At 28.6% G+C, this 23224-nt stretch overlaps 1 protein-coding gene across 1 annotated transcript in view; it reads left to right on the forward strand.

The window, feature by feature from the left end:
- Positions 1-18907, forward strand: part of LOC142330928 (protein Smaug homolog 1-like) — a 33325-nt gene extending 14418 nt beyond the window's left edge. The window contains exons 2-9 of the mRNA XM_075376395.1: positions 1215-1478; positions 2789-3011; positions 6526-6587; positions 9950-10179; positions 14044-14209; positions 16311-16528; positions 17407-17587; positions 18744-18907. Coding sequence (XP_075232510.1) covers positions 1286-1478; positions 2789-3011; positions 6526-6587; positions 9950-10179; positions 14044-14209; positions 16311-16528; positions 17407-17587; positions 18744-18907 — 1437 coding nt within the window. The 5' untranslated portion in view covers positions 1215-1285. The remainder of the gene's footprint in view (positions 1-1214; positions 1479-2788; positions 3012-6525; positions 6588-9949; positions 10180-14043; positions 14210-16310; positions 16529-17406; positions 17588-18743) is intronic.
- The last annotated feature ends 4317 nt before the right edge of the window (positions 18908-23224 follow it).

The following is a 23224-nucleotide window of genomic DNA, read 5'->3' on the forward strand; positions in this document are numbered from 1 at the left end:
AAATTAAAATATGAAATGCAAAAACAAAATAAAAAACTTAAACTAAAACATTAAATACAGATAACAGAAAAAATAAAAATTTTAAATGAAATTGATAACAGTATAAAAATAAAATAAAACAACACTACTAAAACGTACCTAAAATACAAACACTTCGAAGAAATAAAAACACCCAGCCCAAAATTTCTTTGTCATTGCCCAGGATTTGACGAATGTCTGGGCAGTTTAAATTTGCATGTAAGGCCGCGTAACACACACAATCCACAAGGATGTGGCACACAGTCAAGTGGCAGTTGCATCGTACGCATATTGGTGCATTTACTGCTGACAACAGTTACCTGTGTGTAGCTCTTTTATGACCTATCCGCAATCGGCAGAGGACCAGTTCCTCATGACAAATTTTCCTGTGCGTGGAATCCCATGACAACACAGAACCTTTAATGTGTCCGATTTTATCTATTGTAGCTGTTCAGTCATTCTGCCACTTTGCACAAAGAGCGAGTTTTACATAACTAATAAAGTCTGATGCAGTAACATGGGTAGTGAAGAATGGTTGACTACATGCGTCTTTAGTAGCGGAATCTGCATGTTCATTACCCGAAATCCCTACACGGCTAGGGATCCAGTAGAAACTCGCTTTTGCATTGCGATGGTTCAACTTGTCAATTGCATTGTAAATTTCGGTGGCGGATATCTGGAGTAAAAATTTTGTAAGGCTTGGAGAGGACTACATGAGTTGCTACAAATAAGGATATGACCGTACTTATGGTAATGATATTCAAAGCTTTATTTATAGCATAAAATCAGTAAAAATCAATAATATCAGTAAAAATGCAACATACATGACAGATTGGCACCCAAATTGGTATTACTAAGGACTCGCAGCATATCTAAAAGTCTGAAACATCTCATTCTTAATTCTTTGATGTGTTTGGCCCACATAAGGTGGCTATCAAAAAATAAACCTAAAAATGTGACATCAGAAGAGATAGCTCTCTACCAAGAAAGACTTGAGGAAAAAAGGGGTCCTGCAAGCGAGAAAAGACTACATATTTTGTTTTCTGTGGCTGTTGATCGACAAGCAAAATCGATCTCTATCAAAATCAATTCATATTCTGTATATTTAACATTTTATGCAAACTTGCTATTTTAAAATATAATTTTCATAATGTGTGTCAACTTTCTTTATCTTACTTGATTTTTTTTTTCTTCAGTGTCCATAAAAGAGACCAACACACAGTACTTGTGTCCTACTGACGCAGTACTGAACTACGCTGAAGGCACTATGTTTCAGGCACAGCTAAACACTATGGTCACATGGTTAGACCAGTGGAATAAGAGCGGTCAGACTGTTGCACTGTTTAAATTGTTGACTAAGCTTGCCCCAATACAAGCTAGGTTTGCCTCTATCGCTATTGATTACAGTCTCACTGATAGTACGGAATTAGCTTTACAAGAACAAGAAGCTAATAATCCAGGTAATTATTTCGTCACATATTTTCTTAAAAAAATTTTTAATTTTTATTCTGTTTTTACAATATTTGTTATTATTTTGTGTCATGGGTTTTCTGTAGCTTCTCTAAAACTTGTATACAAGTTTGAAAATGTGATAAGTTAAATCTGAAAATCTGTACGGTTGTAAGTATTTAGAGAACTAAATATAAAGTTCGCTATAAAATGTGTAATTATATGTAACCATAAAATGAGTAATTATATTATAGAGAGTTTAAATCTCCAAAAAATTATTTTTCTAAGCTGATTAATTGTAATTTGGTGAGCTATGATTTGAAACAGTTAAGTTTCAAATTTGGAATAATCTACCTTATTGGAGCCAATTCATAAAAGAATATGATACTTGGCTTCGCTAGAAAGATATTTTTAGTCATAAAAAATCTTTCATGTAAAAATTATTTTGGAAGCTTTATAGCTGTTTATAAACATTTCTTTATCTTAATCCATTTTCCCCCAACAAAAGACTGACCATAAAATGTGATGTTCTTGGATATTTTTAATATTTTGCAAGGTTTTTATAATCTTATCATGAGGAATTAAGTTGTTGTGCTTTTCTATTCTTGAAACATTTTGTTTTCAAATCCTGTTAAATGTTTCTAAAGTAATTGAGTGTAATATTAGAGTGTAGTAATTGAGTGTAGTATTGTAATGTAGAGATTAACATCTCTACGGTAAGTTCATAAGGTTGGCAACCTTATGTTAAAACTTCCTTTTGGTACGATTGTTTGCCATATTGTATAACTTCTATTCATTCAGTTTGTTATATTTTATGTAGTGGTAGTGTAATCAAAACCAGCACTCTGCAGTGTTCACGAGTGGTTCTCATGCTTTACATCACTAGCTGTTATTCACTGATAGAGCTATGGTATTTCTTTTGGTTTTTAAAATTAACTGGAAGAGCTGCTGAGAATGGTTAAATGTGGATAAGTTTAAGAATAGGTTAAATGTGAATACTGTTAACTGCATTCTGTACTTAGGAACAGAATGCTACTGTAAGCTGTGTCACATTTTTTAATTTTTTAATTGAAATGTTTTATCTATTCATGCTACAAAAGGGCAAGATTTTGCATAATATTATAGAATTTAATTTTATTGTACGGTCCTAATTTGCATTTACTTTTTTTAGATTATAGCTTTATAAAAATCTGATTGAATATCTCTATATTTTTGTAAGTTGCTGTGTTAATAATATTAAATGTTAACAATAAACTGTATTGTTATATGGATTATATGTTAACCATATATTATAAAATCATTTATAATATTAATTTAATAGGTTTTGTGAGTGGATTGTTGTCTGAGAGTAAAGAAGTGGCAATGACACAGTTGTTACTTCATCTGCCGCTTTTGCGACCTGGCAACCAAGAAGCAAAACATCGTTATTTGGCTGTTGTACCGATTATGCTAAACTATTCAATGGAAACTGGATGTTTTGTTGAAGAGGCTCGACAGCTATTAGTCTATGTACTGATACATCCTGCTTTAAAGGATAATAGGAGGTAACAATAAAAAAATATTTTATAGGTATTGTTTTTGTATGTTTACTTTGTATTGTTACTATGATTATTGCAGAACTGATTTCAGATAGGCTGATTAAAAAAACATTTCGGAAAAATGTTTTTATCTACATGTTTATTGATATATATATATATATATATATATATATATTATTTTATAGATGTAAAAAACTGATTTTTAATAAAAATGTTTAGAAATTGTGGTCATGCCTTTCACAGAGATGTAATGCCTGTAGTTTAACATCTGACTTTTATGTAGTCTTAATTTTATTAATAATACTTGTCTGATGTCTGGCAAATGTTAATAAAGAAATAAAAAAAATTATTTTTGATTCTGTATATGTGGTTTAGATATTCTTCTCTTATTACATTATATAAGTGTATTGTTTTATGATATTAACAAAGTGTTACTATCTAATTGCCATTTAACAAACAATGGTTTTTTGCTATTGAAAATTCCTTCAACATTCAAAGTAACCGTTATTGGCTCTCTAGACTGCTAAAATTTGACACACTTACCTTAATTCATTCATAATAAAAAAAATTAAGACATTTCTGTTTGAGGAAAGCTCACAAAAAACTGTCATTATGAAAATAGATTCTTTAAAATCAAACTAATCTGCATAACAAAATGTTGAGCGTTTGCTAACAGATGCATTTTTGTTTAATAAAGATTAATGATAAATTGTGAATGTAAAAAATTGTTGAAGGACATGGAAAGTGGGATGGGATTTTAAGTTTTCAGGCTAAATAGTCTTAGGTGCTTGATGGCTAAGTATCGGTTCCCTATTAGAAAAAAAAAAAAAAATAAAATAAATTTATGGTGTAACTTTCATCCAATTTTGCATTCATTCACTATATCAAAGCCGCAATTTATATTTCTTCAAAATTGGATCTAATTTTGTACTAAAGTTTGAAGTCTGATTCATTAGCTAAATCCTTTTTATTAGTATTGGCAGACTAATTTGTACTTGGAAAATGGTTATCGATTTTTTCCTTTTCTTTTGGTGGTAGCCCTTTTCACATTTTTTTATTTTATTTTTTCTTGATGACCAATTTTTTTGCTAGAAGCCTCTGTTTTTATAAATTATTCATTTTGTAGGGAATGTCTTTATAACATTTTACTGTATTTTAATTTTCTACATGTACTGCCTCATTCAAATTTGTTTTTTATATCACCACTGTCATTTATTTCAGAATTATGTTATTGATTTTAATTAATTTGAAATATAGCAATGTGCTGTGTGAGCACAATGCTTCATATTTTCATATAATAAATAACTTTTAAATACAAGTAAAGAAATGTTAAATAGTTGAGATAAACTGAAAAAAAATTTTACTTAAAATCTCAAACTAAATGGTCGTAAGTATCAAGTCAGCAGACTACTTGAAGTAATATTTATACAAATAGATAAATAAATGAAAAGATTAAGAAATAATTATTAAAACAAATTGAAAATAAGTTAAAGCTATATATTCTTATTTACTATTCCTTATTACTTCATTTCATGTAATTTAATATTTTTACTTATATGTATGCCATTTCCCTATTGCCCATTGATGACAATTTATAGCAATCAAAATGAACATCTTTTTTATATTTTTTTAAATTTATTTTTTCTATTACTAATGTGTAAGTTGCAGTCTGTTAAACTTGTGAACAATAAGTAACCCTATGGCCCAATGAGATGATGACATGTAAATAAGGTACAGTCTTGTAAAGACTCAGGTCAACTATTCTGAAGATATTTGGTTAGGCTAATTGAACCACAACCACCACAGTACATCTGTACCCACACTTTAGTATTCAAATTCATATAAAAGTTGCATACCTTTACTATAGATTTTAAATAAAAATTTTTAAACTCTTTTTGTTTCTAATTTATTTAAAATAACACTTCTTGATCACCCTATATAATATAAGTAATAGGCAATATAAGTACAGGGTATTTTTTTAGTCCTGTTACCCAATTGTTAATGTCTGGTAATTTTTTTCTAAGAAAGGGAAATTTTGTTTTGAGACACAAAGTTGGTAGCACTACTCAACCGGTATAGATACGGCAGTGTGAGTTGATTCTCCTTGAGCTGTGTAAACCTTTGTGCCATTTCTGGTCGTGTTACGAACAGAATGTCTTTTACCATAGAACAATGAGTTTTCATTCTTGAATAATATTTTGCTACGAAATCGTATGAGAGTGTAAAAGAATCATTTCAAATTGAATTTGTCAGTGTTCCTCCTCCAGAAAAAATGTCAATTTCTAGGCCAGCAAACAGATTTCGAGAGACAGGTAGTGTTTACGACAGAAAACTTAGCGGTCGACCAACTCGCTTGACAGATGACGTTTTACAGAATGTGAAAACAAGATTGCTCAATTCTCCATGGAAAAGTTTACGAAAACTTTCCACACAAGTCGGTTTATCATATTCGAGTGTTCAGAAAGCCGCTAAAAAATTGAAATTGTATCCATATCACGTACGATTAGTCCAAGAGCTTCAGCCTCCAGGTTTAAACAAGCGATTACAATATTGCCGTAGGTTTAGGTCTCTCATAAATGATAACGAAATCAAATTTTTAAACACAGTGTTCTTTAGCGATGAAGCTTGGATCCATCTCGATGGTTATGTGAACAGTCAAAACTGTCGAATTTGAGCGGTTGAAAATCCTAACGCTTTACAAGACAAATCTTTGCATCCTGAAAAAATTGGTGTGTGGTGTGCGATATCACATCATCGTATAGTCGGATCCATATTCTTTGAACAGACAGTAAATGGTGAAGTGTACGGGAATATTGTGCACCAATTTGTGTCCTGGTGGAACCTAAAGAACGGTATTGCAGCAAGACGGAGCTACATGACACGTCTCAAGAAACCACGTGGATTTTCTGCAAGAGTTCTTTGATGATCGAATAATAAGCAAGGGCTTATGGCCTCCAAGGTCCCCAGACCTCGCATCTCCTGACTACTTTTTGTGGGGCTATATTAGTCCGAGGCCTTCAAAAACAATCCTCACACTATTGGTGAACTTTAAGTCAATATTACAGACTTCACGAATATTTCCATTGCAACTCTTAAAAAGGTTTCTGCTAATATGCTGAAAAGAGTCCGTGCGTGTTTAACCGCAAGGGGTGGGCATTTTGAGCATATTCTTTAATAATTATGTAAGTAACAAATACATTTTTTATTCCACCTAAATTTCCCTTTCTTAAATTATATTTAAAATTGGGTAACAGGACTAAAAAATCACTCTGTAGTAATATTGGTTGGTTTATCAAATCTTTATTGATAGTTCAAAAAGTAGTAGAAAAACAATATAGAGAACAAACTTGCAGAAATTTGTTTATATTAAGTAATTTTGCACGGTTTTTTTTATGTTTTGTAGTGTACTTTTTTGCTATTTCTCTTAATTTTACTTTTTCTGCTTTATTTATTAATTTGTTTTTGTGTTAATGCTTGGTAAATTAATTTTCTATTCTAATTTATATTTTTGTTGTTTCAGAACTTTTGAGCCATGGTGTAATTCTGTAGGTGAAAAAATAATGAATGGTTCAAAACATACAAGTGAGTTTTTTTTATTAATTTATTTGTAAAAATAAATTCACAGAAAAAATGACTAGCACTACATTTACATAAATTGTTAGTGTTGTTTAAATGAGACTTTTTTAATCAGTAATTTAAGCAGAGGAAGAATAAAGAAAAGTTACTCCTGCCTCTCAAACCGTAATATAATCGGAAATGTAGTTTACGTTATTCTTATTATTACTTACTTCCATGAATTATATATGTTAATTTTTATACCAAATATTAATTTATCAACCTTTATATCATTTTTCACTGAATGCAGCAATATCTATTACAACAATTAAACCATTAACTAAAAAGAGACCCATCTGGTGGTTTATTATAATAAATATTGTGATGTAATTTTGTATAATATCTTAATACATTTACGATGCAATTAAAAGAACAAGGGTTAATGGCTTCTTTTGATCTTTGTTTTATGTACTTTATATTATCATTTTATAATTATACATTGGATAAATTCTTCTTCTTTAGCATTTAATATAGGGATTATAACAAAATGTTTATTATAATATTGTAAATAATGTTTAGCTATAATTCCGTTAAGGTTACTTAACCAATATGACCATTCTCTTTATTACATTGTTTATTATTCTCTGTCATATCTCTGTATAATTAATATTAATGAACTCGCTTTACTGCAATTTTAATTAAAAAAACATTCATTACCAAGACACTTGGTCATTGTTTAAAACCCACTAGTTTTGTATTTTTATCATTCATTTTAAAATTAATCCAATTCTTTGTTAAATTGTTTATTTAATTGCTAAGAAAGACTATTTAACTACTAAGGAAGAATAGGCTGATGCAAATTTTTTTTAATAAGAAATAAATCCCATTACCGGAAAAATGTTTATGTAAACTTAGGATTTACTTACAGAATTTTCTGGTTAAAAGACAGAGGTGAAATTCTAGAATTTTGGTATGAAATTTGTTCAGTTTGTGCTTTTTGTAATGAGAAAAGATTAGCTTATCTTCCTTTTTAGTATTTACCTAGGAATCTCATTTACTTAAAAATTGTTTAGAAAATATCCTGTAAAGAAAAGAATAGGTCTGTGAATTTGAATGTCTTGAAAACTATTTATTTAATGATCAGGTGTATAGCTTTGAAGATCAGAAAAAAAAACAAAAAAATCTTTGTCTGAAGATTAAACACTAACATACTGTAGTATGTTAAATGAAAGGTTTTTTAAGATTAGAATTTAGATGTTCAATCAACCTTTGTAAAATTCAGTAATATTTTTATGAATTTTCAAGAAAGTAAAAACATAGGCAACCATGTATGTATTACACCCTTGCATGTAACTTTGATAACCAAAAAAAAGTGGTCTTTTATTAATAGTGATACAAAAACTTTTTTATTTCTTTGCCAGGAAACAGTTATGAGAGACATGCATTATAAATGCATGATTGTTCAAGCAAATAATTTTTATCAGTAAAGCTAGTGAACCAGTAATTTTTGTATTAGCATAGAAAATCTCAAAAAATTTTCTATCTTACTAAAGGTTGAAGAAATTGAACAACTTCATTCACAAAGTAAATACTTTGTTTGACTACTTTAATATGAAATTGATATGTTTATTTATGTTTTCAAAGATTTTCTGAACAATAACAAAAAAGTAAATTAATAATTTAAATTAAGTTAACTTAAATGTATCACAAAATTTAAATTAAATTAAAAATGAACTAAAATCTATTTATTGTAGTTAACCTTTATTATGCTTTTATTTTAATGTTATGTTTTAATAAACAAGGTAGGCCACAAAGTTCCCAGAATTGTTTATTTTTCAAAAACTGCTTATTTTTAGAGTATACTTTCAAAGTAGTTTCCTTTGGCAGCTATATTCTTTTGTAAATGTACATAATATTTTGAAAACGTTTGTGGAACCCATGTTGAGATATTGTCAGGTTGGCCGTCATATCATCACTGTTCTTGTATCTTTTCCCATTTCAGCTTTTTTCATTGAGTAATACTCAGCTACCAAATCAGTGTGGTCAATGCTCCAGAATTGTTAAATTATGTTGTGTCAGGTACTCTTTGACATAACCCACCAGATTGGTCTAGTGGTGAACGCGTCTTCCCAAATCAGCTGATTTGGAAATTGAGAGTTCCAGCGTTCAAGTCCTATTAAAGTCAGTTATTTTTACACAGATTTGAATACTAGATCTTGGATACCGGTGTTCTTTGGTGGTTGGGTTTCAATTAAACACATATCTCAGGAATGGTCGAACTGAGACTATACAAGACTACACTTCATTTACACTCATACATATCATCCTCATTCATCCTCTGAAGTATTATCTGAACGGTAATTACCAGAGGCTAAACAGGAAAAAGAAAGATACTCTTTGACAAAGCATGGATTGATGTTCTAGTTCATTGTCTTGCAAAACAATCCAATTTTTTGGTTCCTGTTTTTCAGGATGTTTTCTTTGCATTGAATTTCGTAAACGATGAAAGATATAGAAATTTTTTTTTTGTTCACTCTGCCCATCAGAAATTAATTCATAGTGAACAGTAGACAATATTTTTGGAACTATATATTGACAAACACTATGCATGTTCAGTTTATTATGGAGAATATTGCGATAATTTCCAACTGATATGCTAATATTGACAATATTAGTGATAGTTTTCCTTCTGTCACTCCAAACAATATTTTTAACACTATATTTTCTTCATTTATTGAGATGACTGCCCATTATGAATGTTGTCCTCAAAATGTTATGAATGTTGCCCTGTAAACTGCTGTTTTTTAAATTGTGGATTCTCCATATACTTGTTCAAGCAACTTGTAACTATTTAGAAATCAGTCTCTGTACATTTTATATTGTATGCTGTTTAATTGCTACGGCATTAATTGCTCTTTACAGCATAAATGATGTGAAACAAGAAAATTTGATTTGGCTCTTATTTTGTGACATTAGGAGTATTACACACATAAAAACCAAAATTTTTTTATATTGTGGATTTTAAACCATATTAGGAACTTTTTGAATCTATTTTATGTAATCTACAAATAAAAATTCTAAACAAATATACAAACAAGTATATTTGTTATCAAGTAATAAATATACTTGATATAAATACATAACATAAGCACTTTTTTAATGCATGTGATTAACAAGCATTGAAATGTTAGAATGCTGACAGCCATGCTGTTATTATGGCACCCAATAGTATGAAAAGTTTTTATTTCTGTTGTAGCACATAATCTTAATTGGATTATATGTTTATTTACATATATTCTACACATGAATATGTTTCTTTGTAACAAAAATTAAGATCGTGTTGAAAACTGAAAACTAAATCAAACTTTTTTTTGTAATTAATTTTTCAGATTGTGGTGTAATGGGTAGTAGCAGTAATATTGGTAGTAGTGCTACTGGTGGTGGAAATTGTAATGTTGGTACACCTGGTGGAGGTTCACCTGGTATTTGTAATTTGGGCAATGGTTCATGCAAATTGCAATCCCACCTAAATTCACAAGAAAAAAATAGGCAACATTGTAATAATTTTCTAACTACTCCATTTGGTGTGACACCTTCAAATGAATTGTGTACTTCTCAGGTTAGTTAAATTTTAAAAATTTTTTATGGTTTTCTTTAATTAATTGTGTAATAAACTAATGAAAACCTTTATTTATATAAAATGAAAATATTAATGTTTATTACCTTAAGCTTAAGTAGTATTGATGATAATGTTGTTTTAAGTTGTTATCGATTAGGTGACCAGTTCCTTTCAACTCCACGGCAAATAATGTTGGATTGTGATTTGTTATTGAACAAATTTATGTACAAATAACACTTTCTCAGTGAGTAAAATACAATTTGTATCATTTGTAGGGGCATGAATTAAGAACATATTTCTTTAATCTTAGGATCTCAAATGAAATAAAAGTATATTTTGTAAATTTGATTTATCTTATGAAATGTAAGATTGATTTTTTTTAAACTTATTAGTTTTGTTTCTAAATGAATATTTTTTTTTAAACAGTAGCATTAAATACCACCAGGTTGATCTAGCGGTGAACACGTCTTCTCAAATCAGCTGATTTGGAAGTCGAGAGTTACAGCGTTCACGTCCTACTAAAGTCAGTTATTTTTACATGGATTTGAATACTATATTGTGGATACGATACTGGTGTTCTTTGGTGGTTGGGTTTCAATTAACCACACATCTCAGGAATGGTCAAACTGAGACTGTACAAGACTACATTTCATTTACACTTGTACATGTCATCCTCTGAAAGTATTATCTGAAAGGTAATTACCAGAGGCTAAACATGAAAAAGAAAAGTAGAATTAAATAAATGAATAACATTTAAAGTATAAAAAATTGACTCCATCGAGCTGGCTCTCGAACTTGATCCCCAGATTCTGTACCTGGTGTGTTAAGTCTTGCAGCTACACCAGTCTGCCACTGTACAAGTGAAATTTGTTCTACGTAAGTTTTGAAATTACATTAGTTTACTTAGTGCTGACCAACATTGATTAGAATCATTGAATTAAAAATAAATGAAAAAATATATATTTAAATAAAATTATAAATATTTTTAATTAAATTGTGCGTGTAAGTCACGCATCAGAAACAACCCACAGTTATAGGATTTTAACTGCATGATGGGAAAGTCCTGCTACTGTATATTCAGCTTTTTTAATACTGTTATTAAAACAGCTGCTTTTGTTTACGAGCTCTCATCTTCTTATATCTTTCAGTTTGTTGATTGTAAACCTTTCTTGATATATAGAACCTTAATATTAATATAAAATAATCAGCATTGGTAAAAAAATTATTATAGAATATCACACTGTTAATTGGTACATTTTATCATTTTAGTTTATTAAAGTTTGATTGACTAAAATAAATTCATTTTAGGTAGAAGTTAAGGTAGAAGTTAATTCATTTTTAGCAGTACTCTGCTGTAGATTTACTTTATACCTTTCTTTTAAAATTTTAATACATTTTTTTTCTATAGTCTTTTTTTGATGTTTAAAATTTTTGTATGCTTAATAGTATGTCTACAGTTTAACACAAATGTGTGCTTGCATACTTGTATGTATGACTAAGAAGCCTTTTAATTTAAGTGTGATAATTACTTGTGTTTATTTTGTTTGTAAATGAAATAACTTCTATTAATTTGTAGAATCATGCTTATTTAAATTTGATGAATAACATGAAAACACATGATTAGCTACTTAATCACATATGAAGATATTCATTCTAGGTTCAGATTTTTAATACCCTCAGTATAATGCAACTTTTCCAACTCTGTAAAAAAAACTGATAACATTAGCTGTGATCTTCCTCTGAAATGAATTTTTGTCTAGCAAGCAATTTATTGGGAAGAGAAAGTAATTGCTGAGAGCCAAATCTAGTGAATACGGCTCATGTGAATGCACTTCAAAGCATAGGTCATAGAGCTTTGCAACAACAACCAGACACGTATGTGCTGGCGCATCATCGTGGTGAAAGAGCACTTTCTTTTTGGTCACATGTGAATGTTTAGCCTGAATATCACCTTTTAATTGATCCAGTAGAGAAGTGTAATACTTTACATGATCCTGTCTTTTTGGAGGTAGTCTATAAGCACCACACTAAAGAAAGCTAAAATACTGTAGCCATGGTTTTATCTATAGATGGAACTGTTTTCATTCTTGACTTTGATTTATTTAGTATAGAATTGTTTACTGTTACTGTGATTTATGTAGTAGAATATTGTTATTGTTGACTGTTGTTACAGTAGGACATCACTCAGTTGTAAGCAATTAGCATTTTTTTGAGTGGACATCATTACTTATCACAAAATAAAGACTGGTTTTATAAATATATATATATGATCATATTTTTTTATGAACCTAGTTTTATTGTATAGTTTTGATTAATACCTTTTTAATTAATTTTGCAGATTGTATAAAGTATCTTGTTTTTATGAAGTATTAAATGGTATATCATTTATTCTATGTTAGATTTACAAATTGTGATACTGCTAAATTAATGTTGTAACAGGTGGGGAAGTAATGGTTTAAGGATCATCCATATTGCTTTTAGTCTGTTACTTACAATAAGAAGCCACACATAGAAACCAGTCTCTTAATAATTTGATCTTAATTTATCTGATCAGAAATAAGTCAGTAAAATTTTCAGAATTTTTATTTGGAAAGTTGCATTAAAAATAAATTCACTTTAAAGGAAATCTATTTTATGAAATCTTTTTTTATGTATGTGTTTTGACACTATACAACAACAAAGAAATATTTATCTCTCCTAAAAGTTAGTGGTATTTTTTTCTATTATTGAGTAACAAATGCTTGTTAATTTGTAACAACCAACAAAGTGATAACTGGATTGATAAAAAAATCTACATATACTGCCAGTGAGATCTCATTTATACCATTTAAAAAACAAAATATGTGTTTAGCATTGACTTGCTGCAGACCAGTTAAAAAATACTGAACATTCCATATATAATTTGTTGTATTAAAAAAATATACTTTTAAAAAGCAATCTATAATTTGCTTTTTGAATGCCTGAGTATGGAGCTGTAGTGAAATTCATGTATCTTTGGAAGGCGAATAATTAATATTAATATTAGCAGCATAGCCTATAGTGCATCCTCTGTGAAAATATTCTGCTATAGGCTGCTCACAGCTTATCTTGGAACTAGTCACCTTTAGAGACCTACTAGAAAAATAGTCCGTGGCCTCAGTTCTGCTGTTAGGTATTTTATCTCTATTTCACACTCTTCAATTACAAAGTTGCTTTGCCTTACACATTTCAGATATTGTGAAAACATCAGGTTATATATAGGATGCTTTATGTAGTTGTATCGAGGACAAAAAGTTTATTTTTCCCTTTCTGGCTTTTCATGATTAAGAGCTGCAAAGTTTTATAGCTTCTATTAGTATTAGAAACATTAAAAAAAATTAATTACAAACAGGTGTTTTTTTAATGATAGCTTTCCTTCTTTTTAGTATTTTGCTTATATCTATTCCATTGTTAATTTTACTATCAGAATATCTAATTTTTTAATTTTTTCTTGTACATAATTATGTTTTATCTATATGATTTACGTACCTTCTTTTTTGAAAAAATTTCTTTGTTTTATTTTTATTAATTATATAAAAGTTAATTTCTTCAATAAGTACTTCTCAGTAAGAGTTTGTCATTTTATATTTCTTACTCATTTTTAGTTTATAACATTGGATTATTAATGTCTGTTTAAATGTATCTTTCAATTCCTTTGTTTTTTTACAAATTGTAAAACAAATTTACGACAACTCACTCCCGTTTGCTATTTGTACTTGCCTTTCTTAATTTATGTTCATCATAGAATGTTTGCTTTATGTTAAATTTATAACACGTTCACTATTATGAATGTGACTTTTATAGTTATTAGTTTATTGTTATAGTTATTTATTTATTGTATTTCAGAATGACATGTCAGTTGTTAGAGACAAAAGTTGCAGGTTTTCCTTATCTAACCAAAGTTGTAGTCCTCAGTTATCACCACAGTCACAGATAACTACTGGTAGTAATTCTGAAGCACAGCTTGATGATCTTAAATTACCCCATGGTTATAATTCACCTGGAATGAAAGGTATAAAGGTTTTTTACATTTACTGTAATGTATGTATAAAATACAAATCAATTATATATTACAGAATCTTGTATAATTTAATGGAAGAAATCATACTTTTTCAAAGCTTTACTGAGTACTTCTTTATTTTATTGTAGATGTGAAAGGTATACAGTTAGTTTCTTACAATCTTCAGATTTTTAAAATAATATTATAATTTGGAAGTTTATAAATTGAAGTTTTCAGTACAATTACTGATAATGTCAGTTTCCATTTCTCTCAAATATTAATTAGCATTTTCATTACATCAGGTAAATATTATATATAATAAATTATTAATTTAGTATTGCAGAGGATCTGTAAAGCATTTTCTTTAGGAATGAACATTGAACTGAAAAAAACATCAATAATTCATCTTTTGTATATAAGTAATATATTTAATATTAGTAAATATTATAAGTTTCATAAATATATTTGCAGTAAAACAGAAAAAAACAGTAATATGTGAATAAAACCCTCCCAATAGAGAGATATTTTTTAATTAATGGGTCATCTTCAGTTTGTTGTTCTATTATTTTGTTATATTTTAAGTTCATAATTATTTTCATAAAAACCATAAAATATAAATTTAACAAGTATCTACCTGATTATCTACCTGATTATAAAAATTATTCACTTTTAAATTAAGAATTTTACTAATAGAATGATTTACTATTAATTATTTTTCTTGCATTTCACTTGTGCACAGTGCATAAAATCAAAATAGTTACAATGAAATTTCAGTAGTCATTTTTGATTTTTATAAAAATAAAAACAAACTAATAGAATAAACTGAAAGTGTCTGATATTCAAGTCTGTACTCCCACAGAAAAATCAGGAATTTGACTATGGAAAAACAAATTCTTGGATAAGATTTTTATTTTCTGAAGGTGTAAAACTGGCCGAAGTTCATTAGTTTATAATTAAAAAAGTATGGTAAAAGTGTATTAACTTAATACACATATGGTAAGTGTATTAACTTACATATGGTAAGTGTAAGTAACTTACATATGGTAAGTGTATTAAGTTAATACACTTAAAAGTGTATTAACCAATGCACTATTATATTATAAATTATACTCGTTATTTAATAGCCACACCTCGTATAATAGAAGACAGGATGAAATAAATATGTGATTATATTCTAATCCATATTTGTATATAAAACCTCCATATAAGACTATAATTAAATACTTTATTTTAGTGTTCACTAAACCCAGACCTATGAACAGGTGCATGTTTGGTAACTACTTGGCTTCAGGTAAATACAAATACATAATATGTATGTGTATTTTTTGTATACATTTATTGAACTGGTAAAAGCCAAAAAAGAAGAATTTTTACAATACTAAGTAATTAAGGTTTTAAAATTTTTAAATAGATTTATAATAATAAAATGAGCTTGTAAAAATTACCAATGTAATTACTTAATACTACAGATTAGCCAAGTCAAGTATCCTTATGGATATCAATTGCAATGATGATAGCTTGATTAAATAATTAATTATTGCAATATAACAATATCCATTGAAACAAATTGTGAAACGATCATAAACTTACATGTGGTGTGGTGTTTGCTGCATATTTACAGCTAAAAGTGCCGTTTGTACAGTAGGCAAATTTAATTTTCTTAAAAATGTTGCAGTTTGATAAAATAATGCAAAGGTTACATTTATTGCCTTGCATAGGTAAAATACATTATGATTATATACCAAGATTACTCACTACACCTCCCAATTGCTAACACTTTTTACTAGTGTGGAAATTAATTATATTTTTTTTTTATAAAAGCTCTGTATTTTGTTCTAATTTTTCTTTTTTAAAAAAAGCTAATTTTTTTCAAAGCAAACTCTTCTGTCATCTCTCTTGAAAACATAAAATAAAAAGTCTTATTTTGACGTATTGTCTTTAAGAATAAGATTTGTTGAAATAGCAATTATCAATTATTTTTTGTCTGATTTGAATTAATATAATCCGAACTTATTGTTTGCTGTATAAATTTATCAGCACTACTGTGATTTTACTCTGTACATACTGTTTGGAAACAAATCTATATATACTACATTTTTATTATATTTAATAGATGTTCAGGCATGGCTGAAATCGCTGAGGTTGCACAAATATTCAAAACTGTTTTCACAATTAACATATGAACAGATGTTATCTTTGAGTGAAGAAACATTTGATTCTGTATTAGAACAAATTGATGCTGGTCCAGTAACGCAAGGTGCTCGACGTAAAGTGATACGCTCTATTGCCAAACTACGTGAAAGACACAGTAATCTATGTCAATTAGAACAGGTCAGTATGTCTTAGTTTTTCTTTTTCATGAAATTTGTAAATTAAAAAAAAAGTATTTGATTAATAGTTCATTCTTTGATTTATTCAATCACAAATTGTGTAGTCACTTATATTACAACTTGACAAATATTAAATAAATAATAAAAAAAAAAATTGTTAAAAATTACAGGAATTAATTAATTTCAGACTTTGTTTGAATCCATCTCTGATGGATTTTTTAATGTTGGTCTTAGACCCAAGTTGTTTAAAAAATGTTTTATGAAATTTTTCCAATCTCTATAGCAGAGTGGTACCTCCTTGCCCTTTCATCCAGAGGTCCTAGGTTTGAGTCAGGCTTGGCGTTTTACATATGCTGTACATTTCCATTTTCATATTCCTGTTCACAAGCATTCTTTTGCAAGCATCTGGAGTAAACTGATTTGTCAGGCAAAAAAAAAAAAAAAAAAAAAATGAAAATTATTATGTGAACATTAATTTTATTAAAAATTTATTTTTGTTATGAGTACAGTAAATAAGTAAATTAATCAGAAATGCTTGTTCAGTCTAGTGATAGCTGATAGCCCTTTCTGTAATGCCAAACCTAAAGGATTTAAAAAAAAAATGAACTGCTCTTTGGAACTTTATGTACTTAACATATTTTGCTGTTGTTATTAAGGGAGAGTAGGTCTGCTGCCAGCTCAACTTCCAAATAATAACTAATAATTTTCTAATTAAGTAATACTGGTAGTATTTGTTTTAAATTTAGAAAGAAAGAACTTTTGAAGCTTTGATTAACTAGCAATTAATTTTTTTCCTATTGCAAATAAAACACAATTGATGAATTTATTATTGTTGTTCATAATATTTATGATTAGTACATTATCTCTTATTTATATTAGGATGTAACAAATGGTGGAAATCTTTTGAATGCCATGGATATGCTGAAAGCAGTGTTGGTCACTCCAATTAAGCCAGCAACCAGTGATGATGATACCAGTAGCTCTAGTGGTGGTAATAGACAGCAGACAGCTCTTGATGATATACCAGCTCAATTTACTAAAGTATTAGGAAAAGGTACCTGTAAATTATTTTTCATTGAATAATATTACTTCACAATTTCAATTGTCATGATATGTTAATATAATTAATAATATATGCTTTAGTTTTACAGTGCTGTTGATAAAACATCTAATTAACATGTCATTGATATTTCTAGATTCTGTGGGCTATACGGATCTGTTTCCAAATTTCTATGCTTGATAATTTTTCAGCTATTCTCACTCAGTTCGCTGTACAGGGTGAGGTGCAGCAAATTATGAATGTGTTTTTACAATGTAACATTCAGAAAAATCCATGACTAGTATTTTATAATTAGATCAAAGCAAAAATGGGAATGTATTGGTTTATTTATATCTGTGTTTTCAAATTTATTTTGAAAAAGCAAGATTGGTTTTTTATGTGTAGTATGCTATTTTTACTTGTATACTTTATAAGGATCAAAAAATTATTTAATACAAATTATTTTTATTTTTATATCAAGGCAGTATTGTTTTTTCATATTATTATTATTTAAAGCTATTGCATTTTCCATTTGCTTGAGCAGAACATTTTTGTGTACTTTTTTGTTGGGTGGGCTGGGTGGATAGACTTCCATTTCTTCATGCATTATAATGAAATATATTTTTATGAAAAAGGTGGTTCTTTGTGTATTCAAAGAAACAATAAAAAACTCAAGTAAATAAAAATTAATTAAGTAAATAAAATATGTAATCAAAATAAATCAAATAAAAATTGATATATTGAAATTTATTATATTATTGTTATTTTAAGGAGCAAAGAATACAGATTGAAGTAGATAATACATTCGTATTTGTAAATATAATAATCCAAAGATACTTTTATTGTAATTACTCTGGTGTAAGAATATGCTGGCAGCAAGTGTGGTTATCATATTACTTAAATATTGTTTTATAGTTGGTGCAAAAGTTTTGTAAGATGCAAGCGTACAATTTTGGAACAAGAGATATACTGATGCTGTAAATATGTTAAGATTTACCTAACTCATTTCATGAAGGAAATGGTCAGCTTATGCTTTGCTTTTTGTGTTATTTACTTTATAAAAAATATGTTAGATTAAAAGAAACAAAAAATTAATTATTAATATAGTATAATTACATAAATTTTTTTTTGTCTGATGATTTATATAATCAACATTTTTTTTTCATTTTTATTATAGTCTGTATGCAGTTAATTGCTAGCGATAGAGCAGATGAAGAAGCTTTATCTTGTTTCATTTCAATTCTTGATAAAACTTACCATCATGATTGTTTCACATCTCAACAAAAAAGAAAAGTATCTTCATGGAGATTACAATTCAAACAGCAGCTAAGACAAATGTAAACTTATAATTTGTTTACCATTTAGTTGTTAAATTTATTAATAAAATTTTATAAAACTATTGCTTACTGCATTAAATCTTGTTTACTTCATTTTAATATTATTGCAACTGCAATTTATCATTTTTGAACAGTATACATTTTATATGTTACTATGTGATCACAACTTAAGGAGTTCTGTAAAACAGAAAGATAGACAGAATTAAAAATTTTTTAGTGTTCTCAGTGATTGGAAATTAAAAACAAATAACTAGAAGGAGGACTGCTTCTTATTAGGAAGTTCTTATAAAAAAAAATGTATCACAATAAAATTATCAGAAGTAAATTATAATTCTTTTTTCATATTTTATGATTCCATAGGATCACTTTATTCAGTCTATTATCGAAGTCTCTGTGAAGGGACTGTTTGGGATTTTCAGTCCTCCCAGTACTTCTCATATGTTCTTCTCTGTGCCCTTTTTGGTGTTGAAAATGTTTGTGTTTTAAGTTTCGTGATTTGAAGCAAGTGTTTTTGTCTTTGATTTTTCGTTTAATTTTATCTTGTTTGTAGTGTAAGGTAATTTTTCCTTTGGATCTTCCGTTATTTCTCTAAACCATCTGCATCCTATTTTGGTGTTTTTCGAGTTTAATTTGTACAACACCAGTTGTTTCAAAAGTCTTCAATCTTGTATCCTCATTGGATTCAAAGAATCCTACTCCTCATATGCATGCTATCAGGGATGGGTTCTAACTCTTTGTTCATGACTTTGTTGGGCAGAGTCCATCACTGCCCATCTTTCTGTTACTCTTTGTTGATGCAGGTTCTTCCAATTCTTATTTCGAGTTTCTGGAGTCTGTCTGTCTTAGATTGTTCATTCAGGTGGAAAATTGTTTCATCTGCATATAATAACTTTCACATATTATAACTGTATTTATACTAGTTTTTTTTATAAACAAGTATATTAAAAGAAACCAAAAATTATTATAAATATAGTGTAATTATATACATTAATTTTGTCTGATGAATTTATATAATGAATAATATTTTTTTTTCATTTTTATTGTAGTCTGTACACAGTTAATGATTTGTGGTAGAGGAGATGAAGAAGCTTCATCAATATTATAGATGAAGCTGTATTTAACTGTATTTTAGTGTCTTATTTTTCCATTTATGGGTAAATATTTTTTACTGTAGGTGTACCAGGTTAATTTTTGTGCTTTAATTTATTTTTATTTTTGGTTTGTTTATTCTTGTTTGGACTTAGGTTTTTTCGTTTAGTTGTTATTATTTTTTTCAAGTATTTAAAATGGATTACTATTTTACATTATTACTGTTTATGTTTACTTCTTCTAATTGTGTTGGTTTTTGGGGCATAGTCTCTTTCTTTAATTTGAGGCCAGTTTTATTTGCAATATTTTGAAGTTCTAATATTTGGGTTTTACCTTCATCCATGTCGTTTGCTAGCAGTGTCAAATCATCGGCGAAACCAAAGCAGTTAGTTTTGATTTTTTGGCTTTATTTATTTTTATTTTTGGGGGAATTTTTTTAGCCATTTCCTCATCATTTCCAGAATGGAGTTGAATAGAAGCGGTAAGAGTCCATCGTCTTGCTGCAGTCCTGTTTTAATTTTAAATGGTTCCAAGAGTTTGCCTCTGAATTTCACTTTACACTTAGTATTTGTGAGGGTCAGTTTTATAATTTTTATTAATTTGGTATGTAGTCAGAGGTATCTTGGTATTTTAAATAGAAATTCTCAGAGTATGCACTCATATCCTTTCTTGAAGTTCGCAAACGTTATTACCATGTCTCTGCTTTTCCTTCTGTTGGCTTATGATCTGATCTGGACAAGCTCCTCCAGGATCTGAAACCTCCCTGGTATTTTCCTAGTTCTTTCTCAAAAAGGTAAACCAATCCTTTTAAGGATGATTCATGAAAGAATTTTGTTGTTGTGTCTAGGTGTGAGATTTCTATCATACCTAGTTGTTGAATCTGTTTTGTCCCTTTTTTTGTGTAGTGGGTGGATGAGTGCTGTCGACCAGTGTTCTGGAAGTTCTTCAAGTTGTTTATGAAGGGTGTTTTTTTTCTAGTTTTCCTTCATGTTTCCAGATCTCTACAAAGGCTTGATCTTCTCCCACTGCTTTGTAATTCTTCATTCAGTGCTTGGTAAACTTAATTTACTGTGGGAGGGTTGGTGCTTTCCAGTGGTGTTGTTATTGGGGTGCTGGAGTTGAAGTTTAGGAGTTCTGTCAGTTCTTTGCAATTTAGGAGTGTTGAAATATTTAGTGAGCAAAACATTATTCAGTTAATTCTATGCAGTATGCTGCTTATTGTGATTAGTATCTTTGTATTTATGTACGCTTCTATAAGTTATTTACAAATGTTCATTCTTCAGTTGTAAATAATTTTTTTTTCTTTTAATTTTGAGCTGTTTTTTTTTCAGGAAGATTTTTGGTTTGGTTTAAAATTATAATATTTTCTGAGAAGATTTAGTCTGCTTTATTTTAAATTAGTCAAATTTCTTGAATATTTTCAGTTTTGACGTTATCTTAAATCATTCTTAAATTAAATTTCTAAAAATTTTGTTGAAGTAGTCTTTTTGACTTAAAGAATTTGGTTTTTAAAATTCTTTTGGGGAAATATTAATGGATTTACAGTTCTAGGTTCAATTTTTTTTTTACTGTAAATCCTAATTTTATCCATAATTTTTGTCCCAAGAATTTCACTGTAGCCTCATTTTGTCATTGAAGCAGGAGTCTGAGCAAACCTTCTGGCTGGCTGGGGTAAATAAAAAAGCATTTATTTTATATGAATCGTTTTTTTATTTTCATCAGTAGAATATACACTCGTATTTTGGATTTCATTCCTTTGTGAACTACCTTGATGTTTTGTAAGGAAATTTGTTACTTGTTAAACCTGAACGAGTTTGTTAAATGTTTATTTTTTAATATCGTATTGTTATTTTTAAAAACGTTATAGTGAACTATCTGCAATTTTCTTTTTATATTAGGAGGCCAGATCAATTAAGATACCTTCCGCAAAATGTATTTCTTCAACCATCTCCTCCAATAAGAGCCACGATACCAGGTTCAAGGTTTCCGCAGTGTGTCGTGTCACCTACTGGTCCTTGTCCTAGACAGCAAGTACAATTTCATAGAAATCCTACTAGCTCATTGACCACTAGTACCGGCAGTAATTCTGGAATAAGTATTACGGCTGGTTCCCCTGGAACTAATGCTAGCGGTATATCAACACATCATGTACAGCATGGTCCTGTGGTGGCTAATGTTTCCAGTAGTGTTGTCGGTAGTGGAATATCATCTAATAATGCTGCTTGTGGAATATCATCTAATAATGCTGCTTCTGTATTTCATACTAAGAGACCTAGCCTTCAAGATCACCATTTACTTGAAGTAAGTCAAATATTTTTTTAATTTTAGACATTTTTTTCTTTAATACAATTACAATTCTATTTACAATTTATATTAATTTAGATTAAAAAAGAATGAATTTAAATTTAATTTTAATAAAAATTACAAATTAAAAAAAATAATTTAAATAAAATTGTCATGACAAACTAAGATTGCTTTTGTATTCAGCTGTGAATGCGTAAGTTGGCATATGTCAGTTTGTAGTTAATGTTGTTGTTTATGCCAACAAAATTGTGCAATTTCAAAAAAATTATTAAAATTAAAATCTTTAGTGAGCTTGGTCCTTAAAATTTCTAATACCCAGTTTTATTTTTGTGACTACCCAAAATGTATGATGATGATTTATTTATTTTATTGTCTTATTTTCTAAAAAATAAAGGCTGATTTATTTATTGTCTTATTTTCTAAAAAATAAAGGCAACAATTGCCAAAAGCATGAATGACGTTACAGTTGTCAGATTGAATTGAGTGCCTACAGAAGTGTGTTTTCTATTGTTAAATTAAAAAAAAAAAAATAATAATTATAAAGGACAATATGAACATCTTTTAGTAAAGATTATTGAGGACAACCATTAAATTAAATATGCTTATTCCTATTGTTAATTAAGAACGTCATTGTTATTAAATTGTGCTACATATTTTTAATCAAGTTTATTTACTAAATCCTATCACACAATTTTTTTTATTATTTGGTATGTGATGTAGATGTAAAATACTTTACAATCATGTGAAGAGTTTAGAATTGCACAATGTCATGATTCTTAAAGAGGTTTCAGTTTCATGACAGTGGACTATAGTGTCATTCTATTAGTATATTTCATATTTTCATGTTTACTGAATGCTTGTTTTATTCTAATATTGTTTTACCTTATTGTTTGTAGTTAAGTGGTGATTGTCATGCAAATGTACAGAG

This window comes from Lycorma delicatula, chromosome 10 (assembly GCF_047948215.1).
Source record: "Lycorma delicatula isolate Av1 chromosome 10, ASM4794821v1, whole genome shotgun sequence".
Taxonomy (NCBI): Eukaryota; Metazoa; Arthropoda; class Insecta; order Hemiptera; family Fulgoridae; genus Lycorma; species Lycorma delicatula.